Below are 22,492 nucleotides of genomic sequence, written 5' to 3'. Positions count from 1 at the left end.
TATTTAAAAGACTTGTAGACATGGTGCTTAGGGACATGGTTTAGTGGTGGTTTTGACAGTGTTAGGCTAATGGATGATCTTAAAGGTCACTTCCAACCTAGACGGTTCCATACATGTCCGCTACTGTTTTATGAGGGTGCTCTAGAGAAGCCATCATCCCGACCCAGCGCTGATAAGTCCGGAGCAGGCCACACAGAGCAGTACTCGAAAAACTAAAGCAGCTTCTTTATTTTGTACATAACTGTCAGTATAAAAAGTTTATTACATAAGAGCTGTTTTGTTTACAATATATTATATTGCTTCAAGCCGATGCAGAAAGTTCATACATTACAGTTCTACTTTGTTTACAATATCTTATGTTGCTTAAATGGCACCACCGCTGTGTATTTTTAATACACAGTACTTTGCAAAAATGTAAGGCCAAAACCAACATTGTCTTGAGCTATTCGGTTTTTAAATTAGGTAACTTATTTATTTTATTTATTTTTCTTAGGGAAAAGTCTAAATGCACAACAGCAAAAATGTAAAAGGCACCTTTCTTTTGTCTTAGGCAAATTAAATCTGTAGTCACTGAAATGATTCAGGTTAGTATCTATGAGGTTTTCTGCTTGAATATTGTTACTTAATTTTTGGAAAATATTTGCAGCTACATAATCAAAAAAGGAAGTTTAAACATAACTGAAGTATAGTACAAAACACCATCCAAAGCACTGAAAGAAGAAGCCTATATAATCATGCTATAGAAGTATTTATAAAACTTAAAAGGAATAGTAAATATCAGCTCAGTGGTTTATAATGAAGCTAATAAAATTCCAGCCAGTAATCTTAACTGTAATGAACAGCGTTTTAACATTCAATCCATGAGAGGTTAATGAAGGCTATGAACTTTGTGTAACATGAACCGTTTCAGATGTTGGAGTTCACCAGATATAATTGGATTCGGGTGGAACATGCCTCTCCTCAGCCTTTTTTGGCGAAGGCGTGTGCTGCCTGTGCTTGCTGCCTGCTGGCCTCAGGGCGCTCAGACCGCTGGCTCCGTACCCTGGAAAATTATCCAGTTCAAGAGAAAAGAAACCACAGAAGTGGGCTTGAGATCCACTGCTAATATTTCAAGTGGAAACAGGCTCCCCCCCTCCCCCCGCAGTTTGAACAAAGGATTTTGCTATGCCTTACGCAACTGCTCATCCCTCTCTGTGCCCCCTTGGGATGGACCAGGTGCTGCCAGATGGAAAGATGCTCTTGCCTTGCCAGGGAGCCCCGGGGACCATCAGCGCGCCCAGGTTGTCACTCAGCCACGGGTTTGCACGTGCACAGCCCACACCGGTGGGTGAGGGTCACGCCGGTTGACGGGCTCTAAAGAGGGATGTAAGCATCACCCTGGGGAGAATCTGCGCCAGCTACCTGAGCTTGGCTTTGGTTTATGGCTGAATGCAAGGAGAAAGGACAATAAACACCTGTGGGGCGGGGGGTGAGCAGTCTGAAACAGGCTTAGCAGAGCTGCTCTGCTCTGGAAAATGAAAATGAACAATAAAAACGGAATTCAAAGTATTATGTTGTAATTATTTATAGTTTCATTTACCCATCTCATTACTTAAAGCTCATGGAAATGACTTTGAAAACCTGGGTCCCATGTTCAATTGTTTTAACCACTTCTTTTTAAGAAAACGGCTTTACCAAGGAGCGATTCATTTGATGGAATATGGAGTGAGTCTCTCAAATTAACTATAAATCTCCTCTCAAGATCAGGAGATGTTTGATTTTAGTTGAAAAGAGTGAATCGCAGTGCCTGCAGACTTGTATGTGCAACTTAAGCCCTATATGAGTACTTAAAATGGGGGTGAATTTTATCCAAATGGCCGATTCTCAGTTTCTTTGCTGAATACAAAAAGACTTTTGCAGTGTTAAACACAGCAGGACTGTACCCAAATGTCAAGTAATTAAGGATGGCAAACCTTGGAACTGACATTAAGTGTGGCTATTGACTCCTCATAATCTGTCAGTTATGAAATTTGGTTTTGTTGTACAGGTAGTTACTTCTTTGGGTATGTTCATCCATAGTACATATTGTTTTCACTTGCTATCTCAGGTCTTTATACGAGGAGTATTACAAGAAGATCCATTTTTTTCTATCCATAACTTATATTAATGGTATTTATCCATCAGGGAATGACACAGATACTGAATACTTAAATACAAGTCCACTAGCCAACAGCAGAAAGGTGGACTCCCCAAACCTATTTTTCACAGCGTAATCCATTTTAGTCAAACAACACTAATCTTTTAATGAAACAACTGTATTTATTCTAATACATGTTAATGGGATACAAATGACAGGCATCAACAACATTTAATAAAAATGATTATTCAGTTGATGCTGCAATGTAAGATTTACATTTCTTATGGCTAATTTGTGGGTTTTATAGCTGCAAATATTTTTAACCTTTTTTTATTATTGACACTTAAAACATTAAATGGAAATCATTAGCTAACAGTGTTTAAGATAAACATTAATACTTCATAGGAGAATGGACAGAATATCTCTTGAAGATCTGCTGTTACAGCAGTATTGCACATGAAATATAAAATTAAATCTGAAATTCTTACTGGATGTAGCCAATTGCCTTTCAAATAATTTTACAGCACTAATTTAAATCCAGTGAAATGAACAGTTGCCTCACTGGGTGTCAAATGGGTCAATAAGCAAAACAGAAATTCATTTTAAGGACTTGAACTTTGCTTTGGAATGATATCTTTCGTGGTGTGTGGTGGATGGGTGGGGAAGGGAAACTTTGAAGTAGGTAAGCATAGATCTTGCATAATTCTTCAAGTTTTCCCCAAAGTTTCTAAAGGACATTTCATTTTTTTCTAAGTTTTAATCAGCTTTAAAATCTGACCAAATTTTATTTCTAAAAATGCCTACCCAACAATTTAAAGCCAGCTGACACTACTGAGGAGTACTGAAGGATTTTAGATCCCTCCCATACCATGGGTGGAAGACACATGAGGTCATCTAGAAATCTGGTTGATATCAGATTCTTGAATTTTTAATACAAGGGTGATCTTGGTAAAACACTTTTAAATGATTCTGAGTTTTTTTAAAGTAGTTAAAATTATGGATTATTGAAAATTTCCACTTTATTTTTTGTATTAAAGATTAGAAAAAATGGATTGTGGTATCATTAATGATGCTGGAAAGGCTCTTGAAGCAGTCATTTCTGCATGGCATAGGACACGTAAGACCCCCGATACAGTCTCTCAGGGCTTGTTTCTCACTTACTTTTATTGCAGTGTCTCCCGTGCCAGCCTTCTTTGCACTGGCACTTGTTGGGCTCAGCACAGATGCCGTACGGGCCACAGCCGGGTTCGCAGACAGCTGTAAGAAAGCGAGCACATGTGCCTGACCTCTTGACATTTCATCCAGAGTCAGAGCTGCATATTTGCTTTCCCTATTTTTTTCTCGAGATGGCGTGGTCCTGGCATGGGCTGTGGCTCTCACAGTAAATCTGTGACTTTGCACTGAATGTGTGCAAAGCCCCGAAACATTTCACCCCCCAATTCCCCAGCCAGCTCTGGCTCAGTCTCTGGCAGAGAGAAGCAGATGGAACAGCAGAGCTGAGCCTACACCAGAACCGGCAGGAGAAGGAGGGATGCCCCCAGCATCCCTCTCACAAAGTGGTCCCGTTGGATTTTAATGTTTCAGTGTATTGACGTTTCATTAAGCATTTCTCTATTACTAAAGTGGTATTACTCAGCCGACACATTGCTGTTTCATAGAAATTCAGAGAACAGAAGAGGCTGTGGGGAGACTTTTGTGAAAAAACATTTCTGGTTTCATAATTCCCTTAAGTCTGGCACATGATGTATGTTGAGAAAGTAAATTAACCTGAAATACTTTGACAACAAACAATTAGTGCTGACATTGTGTGAAAAGATACTGTACAGCCAGCTTGATGCTTCTTCAACAAGGACTGATGGGCTTTGGTACTTACGCTTGGAACACAGGTCTCCCTGGTATCCTTTGGAGCACTTGCATTTATTCTTACCAGTACATTTGCCTCCATTTCGACAGGGCTGATGGCATTTACCTAGAAATCGAAAACACGGAAACAATGGTCTCAGTCCCCTGCACCTACTGGAGACAAGCATCTGAGAAGCCTGCCTTGTGCCCAAAAACCTCATTGGATGCTGGTGTAAGAGTGTGCACTATGGATCCATCAAGAAGATTCTGCTGCAAGACTGTGCTTCCAGTTTATATGCGTTCTTCTGCTTTGAAAATATGACAATAATTTCACCTGGCTGAAGCCCATGTGTCCATACAGCTCTTGCCTAGAGTTGTGCCACTCGGGCTCCGCAGAGTCCCCTATGCCACCGGTCAGTATTGCCTCCTGCTCTCCTCACCCTTCATGGGGGAGGCAACAGTGTCCAGACTTTGTGTTTGCAAAGAGTGGCATCCATACCCAGCGGGCATAAGCAGAAGAAAACCTGGTGGCATCTGAGAGACATTTTAAGCAATAGGATGCTCAGGAACTGGCAGGTACAGTGGCTACTTGCAGAGAATAACGAGATTGGCTGGACCTGTCAGCTTGTGCCTGTGGAGCACCACAATGTTGAGGGTGGTGCAATGAGGGCTGTTCCACACCACAGCTCAGAAACTAAAGGCACATTAAAAAAGCATGCCCTTCTTCCCTGTTTGCGAAGAAGCGAGCATCTTTGGTAACAGTAATTAGAACTGGCACACATTTTTCAAGGCTTTTGGTCTGGAAATTACTTTCCTTGACGTTCACGCTTCACCAAAGGAAGAGGCTGGGTCTGACAGTGCTGTTTGGCTCTGGCTCGCCTGGGAGGGAGGAGATCCACGTTGGTGGAGGACATCCCACACTCAAGTTTCTGCGGGACCTGACTCACACCAAGGGACTTCCTCAAACTTAACGTCAAGTCTCCCACCACCAGATTGTCAATCCCTTCTTAGAATGTCTGCATTATTGAACTAATTAAATCTTCACTTGTCTCTAAGAAGTGTGAGCACAGCACCCACAAGCTGGGTCACCCCCAAGCCAAGGGACGCTCACTGCCACATCCCTGGGCACTCTGGGGCCATCAGGAACTACACACTCAGCCTCCTCAGTGGCCATATGTACCAATGCATCTTTTCTCACTGCCATCCAAAACCTTTTTTCATCTTTTCTAATCCCACAACACTTTCTGGATTCTTCAACACAGAGAAAACCAAGACCTTCCTAGATTTATGACTAATATTCACTTGAATCTTTGAGCAAACAAAAACTAGACCCTAGGGCAGCAAACTGCTTCCTTTCCTTTCCTTTTTTTTTAAAAAAAAACCCAACAATGTCAACTGAGGCCTGCACATGATATTTTAAACATCAACACTGGCTTGCTGCGCTGAAAACCTCAGCAATTGCACTCATCTCATGATCGCAGCCTGCCCCCTCGGGAGCTCAACACCCCAGGTAGCACTTGCTCAGCTCTCGCTCCCGGCAGACTTCTGCGATGCATGTGTGTATTGTCGATATAAAAGAAACATTTGTTCCTAATGCACTTAATTATTTTAATAGCCCTGAAACAAGCTTCACAACCAGCTGATGCAACAAATATGCTAAGGAGAGTTTCCGCAAAAGCACAATTTCCCCACAGGAGCCTCTGGAGAGGGAACATTTAGGTATGCTAATTTGCAAGCATTCGGATCCCAAATAATTAATGACCCAAAGGAGCAATGATCAGGAAAACCAGGAATTTTCTTAGTTCTTGAAGTAAATTTGGAGAATATGGGTCAAAGGGTGTGATAGCAACTTCCACCGAGTTGCATTAGGCGAGCATTTGGCTCAGCACAGCTCAATTAACTTTGGACTAAGATATTTTCACAGAATGAAGGAAAGAGTAATAACTCTCTCTGGGATTGACTAAGAAACGGAAAAAGCAACAAAACAATTGGTGAAAAATGGGGGAGGAATCCAAAACAAAATAAAACTCTCTGGACTCAAACTGAAACACTAATTAGAGACAATGCATAACTATAGCTAGAAAAAATCTGGAAGATTGTGAATACTTGTTAGTATAGTAGACTGGGTCCAGTACATTTCCCAGGAGTCTTAGAGAGTGATGCAACTATTAGACAAGCACTCAAAGTGTTTAAGCAATATTAAAAAAAACAACAAACCAAACCAAAATAAGAACTTTGCAGCTTTCAGAAGATGGCTTTCTGCCCGTTGAAAGGTTTTCTCCCCTTGTTATTTCAAGACCCCCATGACTGAACGTAGCTAGCCCTGGATCTAAGAAAAGAGACTGAGTTGTGTTTCTCCTCTGGCGTTTCTAAGCCTCATCTAGCATTTCTTGCAGTCTTCCACTGTTGTGCTGGTACTGGTGCACTGCCCAGAGGTGGCAGCAGTCATCAATCACGGTCTAACAATTGCTGTGCCAGCTTTACAAAAGCCAAGGCAAGTGCATAGCTTTCCTCGCTCTCATCAACGTATTCCCAGTTTAGCTCTTAGTCTACTCTGATCCTCACTTTTTTCTTTCTTTTGTACAGAAACTAGTTTACTGCCTGTATTTTAATTTATTTAATTTGAGTTGCACAGGTAAGCCTTTGCAAGAAGCCAAAGTCATTTGTACCCATCCCAAGTAGCAGTGGACAACAATGAGCTTAAAAGCCCCTGTGCAGCACCCTTAAGTGCAGCACCCTTAATTATACGTGCTGTAATACCAGTTCTAAGAATTTTCCTCAGAAAACCACCACTGACATAGAATAAATGTTTCTCAAACTTTGAACCAAAGTGCCTCATTGGAGAAGTGTCAGCAGTTGACTTCTTGGGGACTGAAGAAAGAAATGAGATTCTGGCAGAGTGTCAAATCTGAACTTGATGTAAGCAAAGGTAAATTCAGTGGAAACCCACACTGCTCTCGCTGACATCTGATGTGAATTTATATCAAAGGACCTGATGTGACTTTATATCAAAGGCCAATATTTATTAATTTAATAACAATAAATCTTTACTGCTTCTGTTTGGCTCCAGTTTTGATTAGGTAAAAAGGAGTTGCAAAATGCCTTGTAATGTGTATAGATATGGTGAAACATTTACATACATCTACTGTTTATCTGCACATAAATACTGAGCAAAACCCAGGTCTTACAGTATCTATGTTCTTCCTTGGCACAGTAATTCATTTATTATTCTATACTGGCTGACACCATGTTGGAGTTTATTTCCCTGTGTTTCCAAAATATTTGATAATACAAATATCACAACTATGAGAAGAGCCTGTCTCTACTGATGCATATTAAGAAATCAGCTCTTATGTATTCCAGACCAAATTGTGCTCTCCACGCTCCTGTGAAGGCACTGGGGAATGTCAGTGAGATTATTTACAGCAGGGGAAGCTCCTCGCACAGCACCCTGTTAGAAGCTTTAAGTCCAGAAAGAACGACCTGGGTGTACATTCTCAAAACTGAAATGCTCATACTCTGTTCAAGTGTGGGGAACTATAGAATTAATCCAATTTAACACAGCTGTGAGAAAACTCTTCTTTTAGTGAGATCAAATGCTTGACAGCTGACCTCCCAGGTCTGTTCCAGCCTGGCCATATCTCCACCCCCAGCTTTACACAGCACACTTAGATCAACCATGAGCTAAAATATTTTCAATTGCTTTGATGCTAAACTTCTGAAAATGGCAAGTCTTTTGATGTTTGCGACATGGATTTTCAAGTTACCATGTGAACGCAACTTAATACATGAAGGGAAAGTTCTCAGCTCTTACGGCTCAATCCTCCCTTTGCCCCAAACCCTTCCGTTCCCAGCTTATAGTAGCCCTTTCAAAGATGCGGGCTCAAACCTAATCTGCTGCGCCCAAGTGCAAATTGCCGTAACGTTTGAAAATAGCTGCTCCACATGGGCTTGGTACAGCAGCACATCTATCTGCCACAAAGTACTGCTTGCGTACTTATGGCTTGAGGGTTGCACTAAGCCCAGTTACCAGAAAAAACAAAACTAGGTAGGAGACAAGATGGTCTAGGATTGCGTCAAACTTCTCAGTAAGAAATGTATTTGGAGTCAAGGAGGCATCTAATGCTGAGGGCCCCAGCCTGCCATGTGAGACCCTTGCTGTCAGCCCAGCAGAGGCAGGTAGCACTTCATCATTCAGACATCGACACTAGAACAAGTTGATGTAAGTCAAAGCAAGCACACAGAGATGCTACTCACTAATTTCACACTGGTCTCCTTCATAGCCCGAAGGACAAATGCATTTTCCCAGATAGAAACATGTTCCTCCATTGAAACAGGTTGTTGTACAGTTTGCTGAAACAAATAAACCAGGAATGAACAAAGCCACTAATATAAACTCAGTCTGACTTGTCCTTAATATTTTCTGCTGCTCATCACACATAAACATTGAGTAGGTTTAAAAAAGTTGCATTAACATCTTTTCATCTGGTTAACAAAGGAAGACTGAAACATGGGTTTTTTTTCCAACAGAATACTTTGCACGGGCGCACACACAAGTCAATATAAAAAGAGACAAGTGAACAATACAGCAATGAGATCCCCAAGGACAGATTGTGTTACATTTTTATCAATCCTCACATGTAAAGCTCGTTGAAGGATCAAGTCACTATTGCTGTTGAAACTGCTGGTGTCTGGTAAAAGGTGCACAATCTAGGACTGGGAGTTACTTCTACAAGAGGATACTTCACTACAGTTCTTAATTAATGCCTTGGGAGATTTGGGGTTTAACTAGAAAGAAACCTTTATAAATTTTTGCTGTGTGGTGACATAGATGCAAATGCCGTGTCTCTCACCTGCCAAATTACTTAGATTGTATTAGAGGTGACTTTTCACCAAACAGCTGAGATTCACATTAATCTTACAGTTCAATATCCTTCAAGACATGGAGCATTTCATGACAGTGCACTTTGGAAACATTTTTTAAATACAGTAAAGGTCTCATCAACGACTAGATACAAATCAGAAGGACCTCGACTACAACAGTCCGTGCAAGCATCCCTACAGGCCTAGGAAGGTTCCCATTATTTTGCTGGGAAGTCCACAAGGACCTTTTGCATTTAGTCATTACTTCACACAGTTCTGTAACAATAAATACAATGTGATGTCCTGTAATCTTCTCTGCCATGAGCAGATCAGTGATATTTCTGCAGGAAAGTTGTTTTTTAATATGTGGTGGCTTGAACTGTTCCAAATTACTGTTCTAAACAACTGATTGTTCCTTTTTACTCTTCCTGAGCCATAATGCACCAACAAAAATGAATAGACTGCTTATTTCTTCATGTGTCCAGATGCAGCAAATTAATGGACTAGCTAATTAGTAAAACTAATTTTACTGCAGGAAACTAGAGTTCAAATAGCGATCATTTTTTTTCCTAGGTCAGAAATATAAGAGAATTTTGTGGAAGGTCCCACAGCTTTCAATGGATCAACTAAAAAGATTATCTAAATTACCCTTCACTGAGCTAGTGGATATGGATGCTGGCACATCCAGCTGTGAAAGCACTTCCAGCAGCTCCCAGGTTATGCTAAAGCATCTATGTGAAGAATCACAAAACAACATCTTTTAAAACTTAAGTAATTCATCACTTGCCTGCCTTTCCAAAATCCACTCCTAGAGGGAAACTAACACAGGGGAATAAAGAGATGTTGATGGATTTGGAGCCCGGGAGCAGGGGGGGGGTTAGATGGCAGTTACCTTTGTCACAGTTGATGCCGTAGAACCCCGGGGGGCAGATGCAGAGGCCGGGTGTAATGCAGAGCCCACCGTTCATGCAGCGAGGAGCACACAGCGCTGAGGAGCAGGGAGAACAGAAAAAGCATCGCTGGTGTGGTAACAACTGTCTATTTGAATACACTGCACATTGTCTCCCTAAGCTACTTTTCCTTCTGCTGAATGTAACAAGTCACCTTTGTAAAGCATCTTTGTAAGTGGGTTAAATCAATTACATCTCTTTTTTTGTTATCTGGCAATTTGCATACAGCGTTGCTAAAAAGGTGAAGATTAAATTATGTTCAAATCTGGTTCTGTATGTATGCAGAGATTGCCTCTTGTACAGTTTAATTCCAAACTGGGGAGAGCAAAGTGCCCACGTACACCCTCTGGATATTTGATGTGTCCCCCCCCCCTCTATAACTGGACTCTGGTGCTGCAGCTGGTGCCTCAGCTGTGCAGACCGCACTGTCTCTTTAGGGGCTGCGCTCAGAGGTGTCAGCATTTCAGCGGCGTTCCCAGGCAGGCTTTACATTGAACGGCCCCTTCTCCCTCTGCATACCTGAGTGTAATCACGGATACCTAATTTAGGCTAGGGGAGCCTGTCGCGTGGCCTGGTTTGGTGGCCAAACTGTCCTGCATGCTGCCCATCAACATTCTCCAGAGGCCCTGTGCTCTCCCACAGCTTCTCTGCAGTTGTGGCCACCTCACAAGGCTTTTCCAGGGAGGCACATTAGGTGACAGTGCTTCATTTCATGATTGCCCACAATTGGTACATTGGAACAAGGCTGGGTCCTTTCTGCTGAATTAAACAGCATCCAGCCATGGGGTCAAGTAGGGGCACAGGATCATCCATCTTGTGAAATAGTTGGTGCCATTCCTGGCATAGCTTTGTCCCTCGACAACTAGCAAACTCTCGCGGGCATGGCCCCGGGGTGACCAGTGGCCATGGGCTCCTCCGAGTAGAGAGTTTGGAGGGTGTTTTTTTTTGGAGGGTAAGAGAGTTTATTAAATGTATGCATGCAAACTGCACCATCCTAGTTGGCCAGCAGGCCAGAGAACTCATCCTTTGTACTTAATATTTTGGAGGTAGCCAGAGGGCCTGGGAGCTCAGTGAAGGATGTCATTGGAATAGGATGCCCATGGAGATGGTTTGCTCCATCTCAAGTCACCCCAGAGAGGCTCTGTCACTGGGGGACGTGAAGGAAGAGACAGGAAGAAGAGCTTGTTCCCTTGCCAAGTCACTCAATTTCTTGGTCTCTGACTCCTGGAAATGTCATTTGGGGCTATTAATCACTAATGGAAAGGAAAAGGACGCTCTTTCCTTCATCTTCCTATCTTCATTGTCAGCCTGCCTTCAAATTAGATCTTATCTCCGAATTAGATATTATCTCCAAATAAAAAAATGCTGAACAACAAACGTCCTGTGCTTTGTTTCCCAGGTAATCCTCATTAGCAGAAGAATTTTATGTAATCTTTTTGCCAGATGGATTCCCTGTCATTAAGGATCACAACTATTTTGACCGTTTTTGCTAAAAGCAATCTCTTAGAGAGAAAACTTCTTTCTTGTAAGCAATTAATGTTTCCATTAGACCATGGATGATGATACTAATTCTCTTACATGTGTGGACTCGAACTATAGGAAATCTTCAGAATAGGTCATTCTTTTAGGAGAGGCTACAGTGCAGTAGCCACAGTTTTGTTGAAATTATGGTAAAGACAACAGTTGAAAAAAAATTTAAAAATTACCTTTCTCACAGTGAGGCCCATAAAATCCATCTGGACATTCACAGACATGTCTTTCGTTGCAAAATCCTCCGTTTCTGCATCCTCCTGGACACTCCGCTTCATAAAATATAACGACAATCTTAATTGGATATTACATACCTCAGCTGTCAGCCAACTTTTGGTAGGATCGATATATTTCTTTGACACAACAGTAAAAATATTTGCTGACAGACAGGCAAATGCTGACAGAAATGGAAGTTCAGCTAAGACCTCCTCAAGAGAAATTAGTTACTTTTTTGTTAGTCTACAAGTAGAGGTTTCATCACACATTCAGACAAATGCACGATGTACTTGTTGACTGACTGTTCATTTCCATTGCTCTGCTGTTCTGTAAGTGCATGAGCAGTGTGGATGCTCTGCACAATCCAACACTTTCTCCTCTGTGCAGAAACGAGCAGGCACCCGATGCCAGACTTGCATCGCTGGTTAGACCTGCCCTTAGAACGCAGGACCAGTTTCAATTTCTGCAGCCACAATTAGACTGCACTACAACTTGCATTGAATTAATTACTACAGCTGTTACTTCTGAGGTGACAAAGTGACGAAATCTGTATTCAAATGACAGAGTCAGCTTCAAGGCTAGATGAAAGAATGTGAGAAAGGAAGATGAAAGCACTCCTGCACAGTGGTCCTATATCATCATCCAACTCATTCACATCTCAACTATTGATCAAACACCGGTTAAAGCATTTGGCAACACTGGCTGCGCTATGCAAGGATGGTACCTCTGGGCACCATCGCCGTCCTCAAAACACCAGCGTCCATCAAACAAGAGGCAAAACAAATTGAATCCTATGGAACCCCGTGAAAACATGACTGCTGGGTAGAAAAACAATGGCTCAAAAATACCTTCCTAGATCCCTCACAGAGAAGGCAGCAGGCAGGAGAGGCTGCCTACTCCCATGAGAAAAAGTGAACATCACTTGTGATCAGCGGTACCAGGGCCACAGGGCAACTTTAGCAGAGTAGACATGACCTTCCCATCTTGATGCTATGCTGGATGACACTCCAAGTGACAAGGTTCAAGACCTGAGGTAGATCGATATGTCCCAACCCAAACTCATAGGCCATCTATTAGACAGCAATTGGCTGCAATGTTGGCCTCATGTCTTTATTTTTTTTTCCTTTAGTGTTACAGTGCTGCAAACATACGTGACTGACAACACCTGCCAACAGCATCCTTACCTCTTTTCCATTGCCCCATAGGGAAGTCCTGGCACCTACCGTCCCTAGGCTGTAAAGATGTACCATGGATTCACACTGGTTCCCAACTGAATAATACCTGAGTTCAAACTGAAGCAGCTATAGCCTTTAAGATGCACTCGTTTAAAGTGGCGAGGAGTAGCAGGATGTCTATAAAATCAAGAGGGTCAGGTTGCCCGAGACATTTTTGCTATCCACAGAGATTCTTTAAACTGTAAGTCCTATTAATACAGAGGAAAACATAATCCTGGACTTTTAAAAATCAAATGATTCTCTCTTCTTCTAATATTTGAGTCAAGTGACATATCTGTTAGTTAGACTCATACACAAATAAACTTCTTGGTTTTGAAAATTTATCTAATAGCTGATTAGAGCCACAGGAAATCATTGCTGCTATAAATATGAGCAGTATTCTGCTGCACTCATGTAATAGCTTTCTATTCAGTGGGACATGAAGAGTAACTCCGAGACAAAACAAAAGGAAAGAAAATTTGATGTACTTGGTCAGGTAGCTGGATATTCTGTACAACTGCCAAAAAAACAGGAAAGAGAGAGGAAGAAAGATCTCATTTTAAAATGCTCTTCTATCCAAGGCCATAGATACATGAAGCAAAAAGCGTTGCTTTGAAAGTAAAGCTGTTTGCAGCAGTAGTAATAGCAGTCCAGGCTTTTTGGTGTTACTGTGTTCCAACACTGTACTCAAGGACACTTTCTGGAAATGTTTCTTTCTTTGTACACAAATGCAGAGCTGCTATTCATCACAGAAAATGCATGCTTAAATACATACCATTTCAAACAGAAAAATAGGAAAACATAATTGTTTGCGTGGCCACCTCTTAGCCACAAGAAAACCTCTCCTCTTCCACAAAATTGCTCCCTCTCTCCCTTCGCTTCCTCTGGTGGGGGCCTTTCTGGATGGCCAAGAATGACTGGAAACAGTGACCAGGGCCCCCGCAGGAGGAATCAGAGCTCCTCGTCACGAATTATGTCTTTCAGAGGAAGGAAACTCATCCTTATGCTAACACCAGCTGGTAAGGACATTCTCATCCTTTTCAGCATCTGTCCTAAAACACTGAGGTGTCCACCTCACTGGGTAGAGGGCAGGAGTGGGAGTTACCCCAGTACATGCTGGAAGAGACGAGGTGAGAAAACTGCTCCTCTGCCCACCTCTAGAGTTTAGGAAATTGTCCTTGCCTCTCTCAGCTGGCACCAGGAGCAAAGGACTGGGACAATAATCACCCCCAGCTTTCCTGAGAGGCCATATGATGCGATACTGCTAAATTGTTAAATATTATATTTCACATCAAAATAGTAACAACAACAACAACTAAGAGTAGAGAAACGACAACTTGGATGAGTGCTACTACTAAATTCAGTTTGGAGTTCTCTCAGTTTAAGCCACGTTTTTCCACAATACAGACCTGTAACTCTGCTTTCCCTATTAGATTACCCCAACACTATTTTCAAAGTTCATTAAGTTCAGTATCTTTCAACTGAACTGAAAATACAAGGATAGCAAATGTTTTGTGTTGTATTTACATCAGACACCCAACTTTGTATGTGAGATCTGATTGATTTTACTTCCATTAAGCCCCCATGCTCCTTCCTGTTTCTCTCCCCACTTCTCCCCCTCCTCCACTTTATCTAGGTTAATTGGCAGCAGCAAGGCTTCAAAGGAGACAAGCAGCTTTGCTATTTCGGTGTAGTGAGGTTTCAAAGAATAAACAGCTCCTGCTCCTGCTGCTTGCTCTTTGAAGCCACGCTGCCACCCATTAGCTCAGAGAAAAGAGCCCAGAGAAGAAAGTGCGGGGCTGGGAATGGAAATTTAATAGGAGAAGAATAAAAATCTTACTCTTTGTAACCCAGCCCTGTCATGGGTTAATTGATACAATTGCACACGACATGGGATAACTGCCTTATCTGAGATACTGATTTTTCAATTTCCACACCCTCGGTTCAAAATGATAATTGTAGTTGTTTGTAGTGTATCAAATCAATCCAGAAAGTCTTATTACATAGTGTTTATGGTTCATAGATTGGTTGATTAAACAGGTTCCCTTCTTTCCAAGTAAACTTTGCAATAACTTCATGCTGCCCTTCTTTTACCAGCACATCCTGTGTGTTTTTACTGCTTGATGACTGCAAGCATTGAGGACCAGCTTCCACACCCTTACCTGTATCCAAAACCAAGAGGTTGCCATCTGAGATCCAGAGAAGGTAAAATTTTATGAAAAAAAAAATGTTCTGATTTAGGATTTTTGCATTTGGTTTGCATGTGCAAGTTGAGATTTAAGGAACTGTTGAACTAAGGCACCAAACAGTATTAACTGAAGCCAGGGTCTCCCTTGAGGTTCAGTTCTCCAAATTATGTGCCACTTCTGGAAATGTTAGCCCCAACTTGTTTTCCCAGGACTAGCTCTCCTCCAAGCACCTCAAATCATTTGCTAACAGGTGCTTCTCACACAATACATTTCTATTAGTGTCCTTGACGTGATGAGCTATGAACAGGAGGAGAAATGTCTCCTCACAGTCTGCTAAGTGAGACGTAGCTGACAGTAAGTATAAGGTTAGTAAACATCTGATAAATATACAGCAAATCCACAGACAGAGCCATAACAGCCTGGCATTCACCATCATTGCCACACATTTCCATCTTCTTTAGTCACTACCCTGAATGAAACATCAGAAAGTTAAGTGACCAGGTATTTCAGCATGTCCTCTCTTTAGCATTACCTTGCTGACAGGTTTTAAAGAAGATGGCGTTCTGAGGGGTCTGGAGTATAATATTGCCTTCTGAATTCATTATGATCACATTCACCTCAAATGCAGCCACCCCATCTTGTTTCCCAAGGCAAGGAAATCCAACCTGAACAACTTAAAGGAGAATAATAACAATAATGTTGATATTTACATGCATATATATCTACATACATATAAAAGCATACATTGAAATACTAAAAAAAAATATAGATAATATTTATATCTAAGCTTTAGAGTAATGCCATTGATGAAAACCTGTAACACAGAGATACACAGATCACCTTATTCATAGGCGGGGAAGTACAGCAGCACGGGAGATGAGTCTGTGCTCATTTACTGACATAACCCCAACAGACTGCAGCACACACAGCGATCTTAACACAAGCATACTTTTGCTTGTAGATGAGGTGATTACTCATGTGGAGGTATCTAAGGATAAACCAAAACAAGCTGGAAGCCTACATTTAATTTTCTAAGCTGAGCTGATCACTTCTGAGCCTAAATTATGCAGGCTCTCATACGACTTCTGCAAAAACATCTTACACATTTTGGAAAAAAAAGTTACTTTAGGTATGTTTGGCTGGTTTGGATATTGTGATTAATAGTTAAATAAGATAATGATTCAATCAAAACTTACTCCATAAAGTGCTGGCAAGATGGTACACTTGATAAATAAGATCATGGGTGCAAATATTTAAAAAGAAGAGAGAGACTCATCTCTCCAACAGAACTTAATATTTTGAGATTGTTTTTCCAGGAAAAGTATTCAAACACTTTTGAACTACAACGAGTTCAAGTAAATAATTAAGTCCAGCAAATCTGGAGTATTTCAATGAAAAAGCAAGCCTGATACCTCAGAGCTATGGAATGCTTCTCTGTGATTGTCACAAGTGATTTTAAATAATCTTCAGATTAAATGATTTTATCTCTTTTCTTCAAAATTGGTTCTTGCTAGCTGCTTTATAAGTTAGATCCAGCTAATAGAAATTGTTTATTCATTTCTTCTGAAGCTGGCCTGAGATTTCAGAACCAAATATTGAGCTAACAGCCCTACATTTGGTTTGGTTTAAATTGCTTGTTATGAAATATTATGCAAGTCATAATTGGGCCATTTTTGTTATTTGTTGCCTTGGTATAATACAGAATAATTTATTGCTGAAATACATTCTGCTTCTTGTAAGTCCCACAGACTGAAAGGTCTGTTGCAGCTTTCGTTATAAAGTGATTTCATTGTTGAAGCACTTTTACACCAATCCTTTAAAAGACAGTTACAAAAAGCATGTAACCGCGTGGTAAGAAGGAAATCCTTACGGCGGATTAAATACAGTTTAAGCGCAATTTAAACCTTCTTAGACCACACGTGCAGGAAATCAGTGCTTGTATTCGGATGTGTGTCACTTTGCTGAGCAAATTGCTACAGGGAGGAAGACATGGCAGACGCTTAATGACGGCACTGTAGTCATATCTAGACTTCGCTGAATCAGTAGCAAACCCCTCATCTCCCCTGAGAACTGGCTGTGGGTATGAATGCCTAAGGCAAAGTCCAGGCATGCATCTCTCAGGGCTAAAATCCGAGGGGACGGGTCAGAAGCCCCTTATTCCAGCAGTCCCCACCCTGGACGCATGCAAATTTTTGAGCTTGCCACACGTCCGAACTCCTAGGCACACAGAAATACAGTAAAGGACCCTCCTACAAGAAATAAGCACCCAGATCCTGGCTGAGCTCTGTGGTGGTTCAGAGCTGAAATAAAGTCCCTAAACTCTGCCCAAATCCCTGCTTTTTTATGCCTGTTTGAATAACGCTAAGCACGCAGCGACAGCAGTACAGTCAAAACAAAGCACAAAGCAAATGTCCTTTGCATCCAGAACCATGGCTGTGAGCTCCTGTGGGCCACAGAAGCGCTGAGCAGGGCTTTGGCAGGACAAACCTCAGGTCTGGACCCTGCTTCCCAAATTCAGGATGCAGTTTTCGTTTTTTCATCGTTGGCTAAAAACAAGGAGAGGGAACCACAGCTCAGGGCTTTACGCTGCTAGCTATCATCTCATCAGCCATGGAATTGCCTCTCTTGCACATTTATACTGCTGCATCCTCTGGAGTGCTTGCACCGAGGGCTGCAGAGCACAGGGCTCCAGCTGGAGCGAGGAAAATTTAACCAATCTGAAAAGGGACCTAAGGAAACCTAGTGATTTATATCTAATTTAATTTTAGCTGGCAATTAGAATGCACTCCTGGGATGTGGAGGATGCGGATCTGATCCCTTTGGCCTGAGAATTACTGCCTTTTCCTTCTGTTCAGGAAAACAAAGTTCACTGAGTTGTCTCCAGTCGAGGCAGGTTGAGAGCAGCTCCTCTGCATTTGTGCAGGTCTTCAAGTTTGCAGTCTATTGCTTTACCCACTTGGCTAACCTGCAAAAGCCACCCCCAAAAGCCACCTATGGTCTCAGGGGTGGGATTGCTTCAGGAACATCTCTGAATTACCAGTCCCAGTAGATGTGGCCATGCAGGGTCTGCAGAGGAATGGAAGTCCACACACAGCCCTGCAGCACACTGTCCCTCTCTGTCAGCATGGCAGAGCGAGCGCAGATGCTGCTGCCCACGGAGAAGGCACCTGTTTCTCCCACTGAGCCTCAAGAGAGTTTCAGCACCTTTGGTTGCTCAGCATGTACGTTTTGATGTGTCAACACCAGCAGTGGGCAGGGAGAGGAGGTGTCCTGAGCCTGGCCAGTGGGCTGGGGGACTGCATGACCCACATGAGGCAGCGTTGTGTCGGCTTGCACCGGTGGCACCGGCGTGGCACTGCGCTGGCTGGTGCAGACAGGGACGGGAAGGGACAGCTCAGGTCACTTATGGGGCCAGCTCCTTCTCAGTCACAGGCCACTGTGTTTCTTCTGGGCACTGACCAATAGCTGGTTTTCCTTTCCTCAATGTGGTGTTCAAGACGTTAATCGCTGCCAATACCAACAACGCCCGACTTTGTTTTGAACTTGCTGACCTCAGTTTGAACCACCAGACCTCCGTAGGCTTTCCCCTGTGAAATGAGCAGCCAGCTTCTTCCCATTGGACAGGTACCCACACTCCTCTGAAACATCTTTTTTTGCACAAGCTGAGTAGTCTTAGCTCTTTAAGGTCTCACTGAAAGGCATCTTCTCCAGCCTTCTTAACATCTTACCATGTGTCTAGGTGTATCAATACCCGTGTGGCGAGCACTGAATCAGGTAGCAATCGTGGGATTTGGGGATGGGATTTTCAAATGAGTCTAATGAACCTAAGTGGTTTAAATCTAATTTAAATTCAAGGAGAATTTGATACCTCATCTCATTAAGGATATACTGGATTAGAGAAAGTTGACAACAATGCCACATCCAATGAGGACTAATTGAGTAGGTTGCGACTTTTCAACCTGGCAAAGACAAAAATTAGGAGGGACATAATAGACACCTATAAAATCATGACTGGCGTGGATAGGACCAACAGCATGGACTGACTGCTGTCTCTACCAGTACAAGGACTAGTACCCATCAGATGAAGCTCTTGCAGTCAGACTCAAAACAACAGGAGGGGATCTTCATGCAATGGGAGGCAGTGAACTCCTTGCCAAAATGACTGGAGACACCAGAAGATATTATGGACTCAAGGAGAGCCTGGATAAATACTGGAAAGAGAGATCTGTAATCTATGTGGGGTTATTAAAAAGATAAATCTCCTAAGACTCAGGAAATCCTCCAAGATGAAGCTAGTCAGAGCTGAGGCGGTAAATGGAGGTATCACATATGCTTGCCCTCCTTTTGCTCATCCACAGGTCTTCTTATGGCCACCATTGGCCATAAGACAACATACAGTCCAGGCAGGCCCCAAAGCACTAACGCCATCCTTATGCTTTATTGGTCGTGGGCAAATATCCCCAAAGAAGTTTTAAAAGCCCACTGATTTTGACAAGACCACTGGGTTAAACTACCTTTGAGTAAGATATCTAACTGTTAATCCTCATTCTTGTTTCCCACTCTCGTGTTTAATACAGCTGTCTTTCCTCTTTTATTCCTCTTTAACTGTCTTTAGTGTAATCTTTTGGGCTAAAATGCTTTTTCAAGAAGTAACTTGCTACTGTTGTTGTGTTACTAAATACGAGCTTGTGACTGAATCTCTTCTGACATGCCTATATGTAAAAAAAAAATGATTTGGTAATGCAACAGATCCAGGCAAACGAGACTTGATTTCTCAGAACAGTTTTGCGAACATATAGATTACAGTAATAACTACAAAGTAGCAAACATACACTACTTTTATAGCATGTTTTTATAGCATTTAAGGCTACTTAGTTAATTTTGGCCAGCTAGCAGGCAGTGTAAAAAAAAAAATCATACTAGTGGCTCACTGTTAAATAGTGTACATGCTTCAAATACTGTATGTGTACTCATTATCAATTGCTGTTAAACACCAGACTCACTGTATTGCCAAACAGGACTCAAATACAGCTTATATACTAAGCACAGTGGTGCACTGCACATGATCCACGTAAGGAAACACCATGGACATGCCCGTATTAGTCCTGGAATTGAGGCACCAGTGCTGCCAACAGGGTAAGGCCTTTTTGGCTTTAATCAGACCTCCCATCATGATGGTTAACAGACCTTCTGCTGGAACGATGAGATCTCATCTCCAGCCTGCCTGCGCTTGTAGATTATGCTTTCCTAGACACAGAGTCTTTTTGGTCTAGCCTTTCTAGATAATTAAAAATTAAAGGAGAAACTAGTTATATTAGAGGATGCTAAGTGCAGAGCTCCCCACGTCTCACCTGTTTTATATGGAGATGGAAATAATGCTTCACAAGAACTTGGCCTTTGGGACTTTTTTAGTTACTTTTAAATGTCTCTACTTGCCAATTTATCAGACTTGCAACCAACTAAATTGGAGCAACTATGGCACTCTTCACCCAAATCCATTTTCAATACCACTCATTCAATCCACACTGAATGGAGAGACCAATTGCTAATGTTAAATTCCAGGTGCCACAGCAAAAAGCTGTGCTGCAACATTACTTCAACACCATTCTACTACAAGGCGAAAATGGAGGGTATCAAACACAAACTTTCAGAATTTGAAAAAGAGAAGAGAAAGAAAGACTGGTCATAGATGTAAACCTGTATATTAGTGCTCCCCTTGGGGTCCCATCCTCCCGTTCCATTTCTTTGCCATTTTATCCCACGTGGTCTTAGGTTGGCTAAGGCTGATCATGAAACCACGATCACCAAGACACTACTGTCACCCAGGTGCAATTTCTGCCTTTCTGCAAGAAACTACCACGTATTAGCTCCGGATGGCTGTTATTCATCCACTTCAGAGCAAAGTGGACTCGATAGCCTCTCATGGAAAGCTTTTTTACTCCCGCCGGCACACTGTGCACCGCAGTGCTTCTGGAGCACTCACATTGGCTTGGGCTCAGCCTCTGCGGCGGAGCTGTAAGCCCCAGTGAAGGACTAGGAATGCACAACTAAGGGAAAAGTGGTAAATGATAATATCCTGAACCAAAACTTGCGTCTTTGAGCTGAATGCCTGATGACAACAGCTGACTCCAACTGTAAGTAGAACATCCACAAACTGCAACCTCTGAGAAACAGAATAATTTGATAATTATTCCTTACAGTGATCAAAGATTTTGTTTTCCAAAAGTTGCACGCTTTAAGTAATAATATTCATGCACATGAATTTTATGCAACAATTTTGCACAAGTTTCTGCTGATTTATCTGCACATAAAAGCTTCGTGTGACTTGGCTCAGGCATATGCTGCTGGAGTCAGGCAAGGCGCTCAAACTGTTCAGCGTCAAGCACTGTGGCAAGCATTTCTTTAGCAATAAGCTTCAGAACTGCAATTCATAATAAAATATTTAGACTTTACTGGCTGAGGAATATTTTTTACAGAAACACAATTTATAATATCGACAGCACAAACCTGATGCTTTATGAGGAACTGTTCCAAGCAGAGGGATATTTATAGTTGGATCAGCCATTATGCCTTTATCCAAAGAGCGCAACGATAGGAACTCGTAGAAATACTCAGCCTAGGACAAAATAAATGCAAAATTGTATTTTAATTGCATTCACAGAAGCAAGCTATTTAGCATATAAACTACAGCAGAAAAATACGACACATTTCATTATGCCATTCACTAGATTTCTTTCTATTATTTCCCTGAGTCCTTCTTCACCTAAGCATAATTTTCAGATAATTTCCTCTTATTTCAGAGATCGCAAGTGACCATACAGTAACCAGGACGCAGCATAACAACAAGGAAAATGGTATGCATACAGTGAACAAATGTTATATAGAGAAGACATTTTTTACAACCCACACCTTTTGTCTGGCAGACGACAAAAAAATGTATGTACAGTAAGCTAATTCTTCAAGCTGTTTTTTGGGCAGAATCCTCCTGGAACTGGCTGGTGAGCCTGGATGACCTGCCTGCACCACGAGTGCAGCTTAAAGGGCATACTCACACGCATGGTACCAACTGTGGCGTGAGAATAACTGAGTTTGGTCTTGGTTGATCTGCAGAGCACGGCACATTGCCTTGGGGAAACAGTGCCGGGCGATGAACACCCACGTTACTGGAGTGCCATGCTAGGACACATATCTTGCTTACAGCTCTGACACTGCCTTGTTCAACCTCGGCTCATTAAATGGTGCCAAGGGTGGAGCTGAGAGCTTTCCTACGGAGTTGGCTGCACGTCACTCATTATTAATCGTAACGTAAATGATTTGTTTTGGCGATCCCCAAAAGGTGTCGGCATGATTTAAAAACTACTTTCCACTACCTTCATCCTACTCCCGATACACACCTGCATTGTAGCACAGATAGATTGTAGGCTTTGGTACTTTCTTCCATGGGACTCTGGCCTCTCTGGTAATACATCTGTTCAATATTTCTTCTTATTTGATGCAAAGTGATGTCACGTGTCTTTAGCATAGCTGTACACACCATGTACACCTGAGATGTGTGCAAGTCACTGAAGAACT

At 42.1% G+C, this 22,492-nt stretch overlaps 1 protein-coding gene across 1 annotated transcript; it reads right to left on the bottom strand.

Moving 5' to 3' along the window:
- Window positions 1-204: 204 nt before the first annotated feature.
- On the bottom strand, window positions 205-21,530 carry WIF1 (WNT inhibitory factor 1). The gene is made up of 8 exons (XM_009887812.1): window positions 21,428-21,530; window positions 15,453-15,593; window positions 11,478-11,573; window positions 9,714-9,809; window positions 8,216-8,311; window positions 3,990-4,085; window positions 3,278-3,373; window positions 205-1,042 (listed from the first exon to the last, which is right to left on the bottom strand). Exons 1-8 carry the CDS (start codon window positions 21,483-21,485, stop codon window positions 921-923), a joined length of 801 nt encoding a protein of 266 aa, XP_009886114.1. The 5' UTR covers window positions 21,486-21,530; the 3' UTR covers window positions 205-920.
- Window positions 21,531-22,492: the final 962 nt, after the last annotated feature.

This window comes from Charadrius vociferus, unplaced genomic scaffold (genome assembly GCF_000708025.1).
Source record: "Charadrius vociferus isolate BGI_N301 unplaced genomic scaffold, ASM70802v2 scaffold125, whole genome shotgun sequence".
Classification (NCBI taxonomy): Eukaryota; Metazoa; Chordata; class Aves; order Charadriiformes; family Charadriidae; genus Charadrius; species Charadrius vociferus.
Note: the sequence above shows the minus strand (reverse complement) of the source record. Positions and strands in the feature narration are given on the sequence as shown.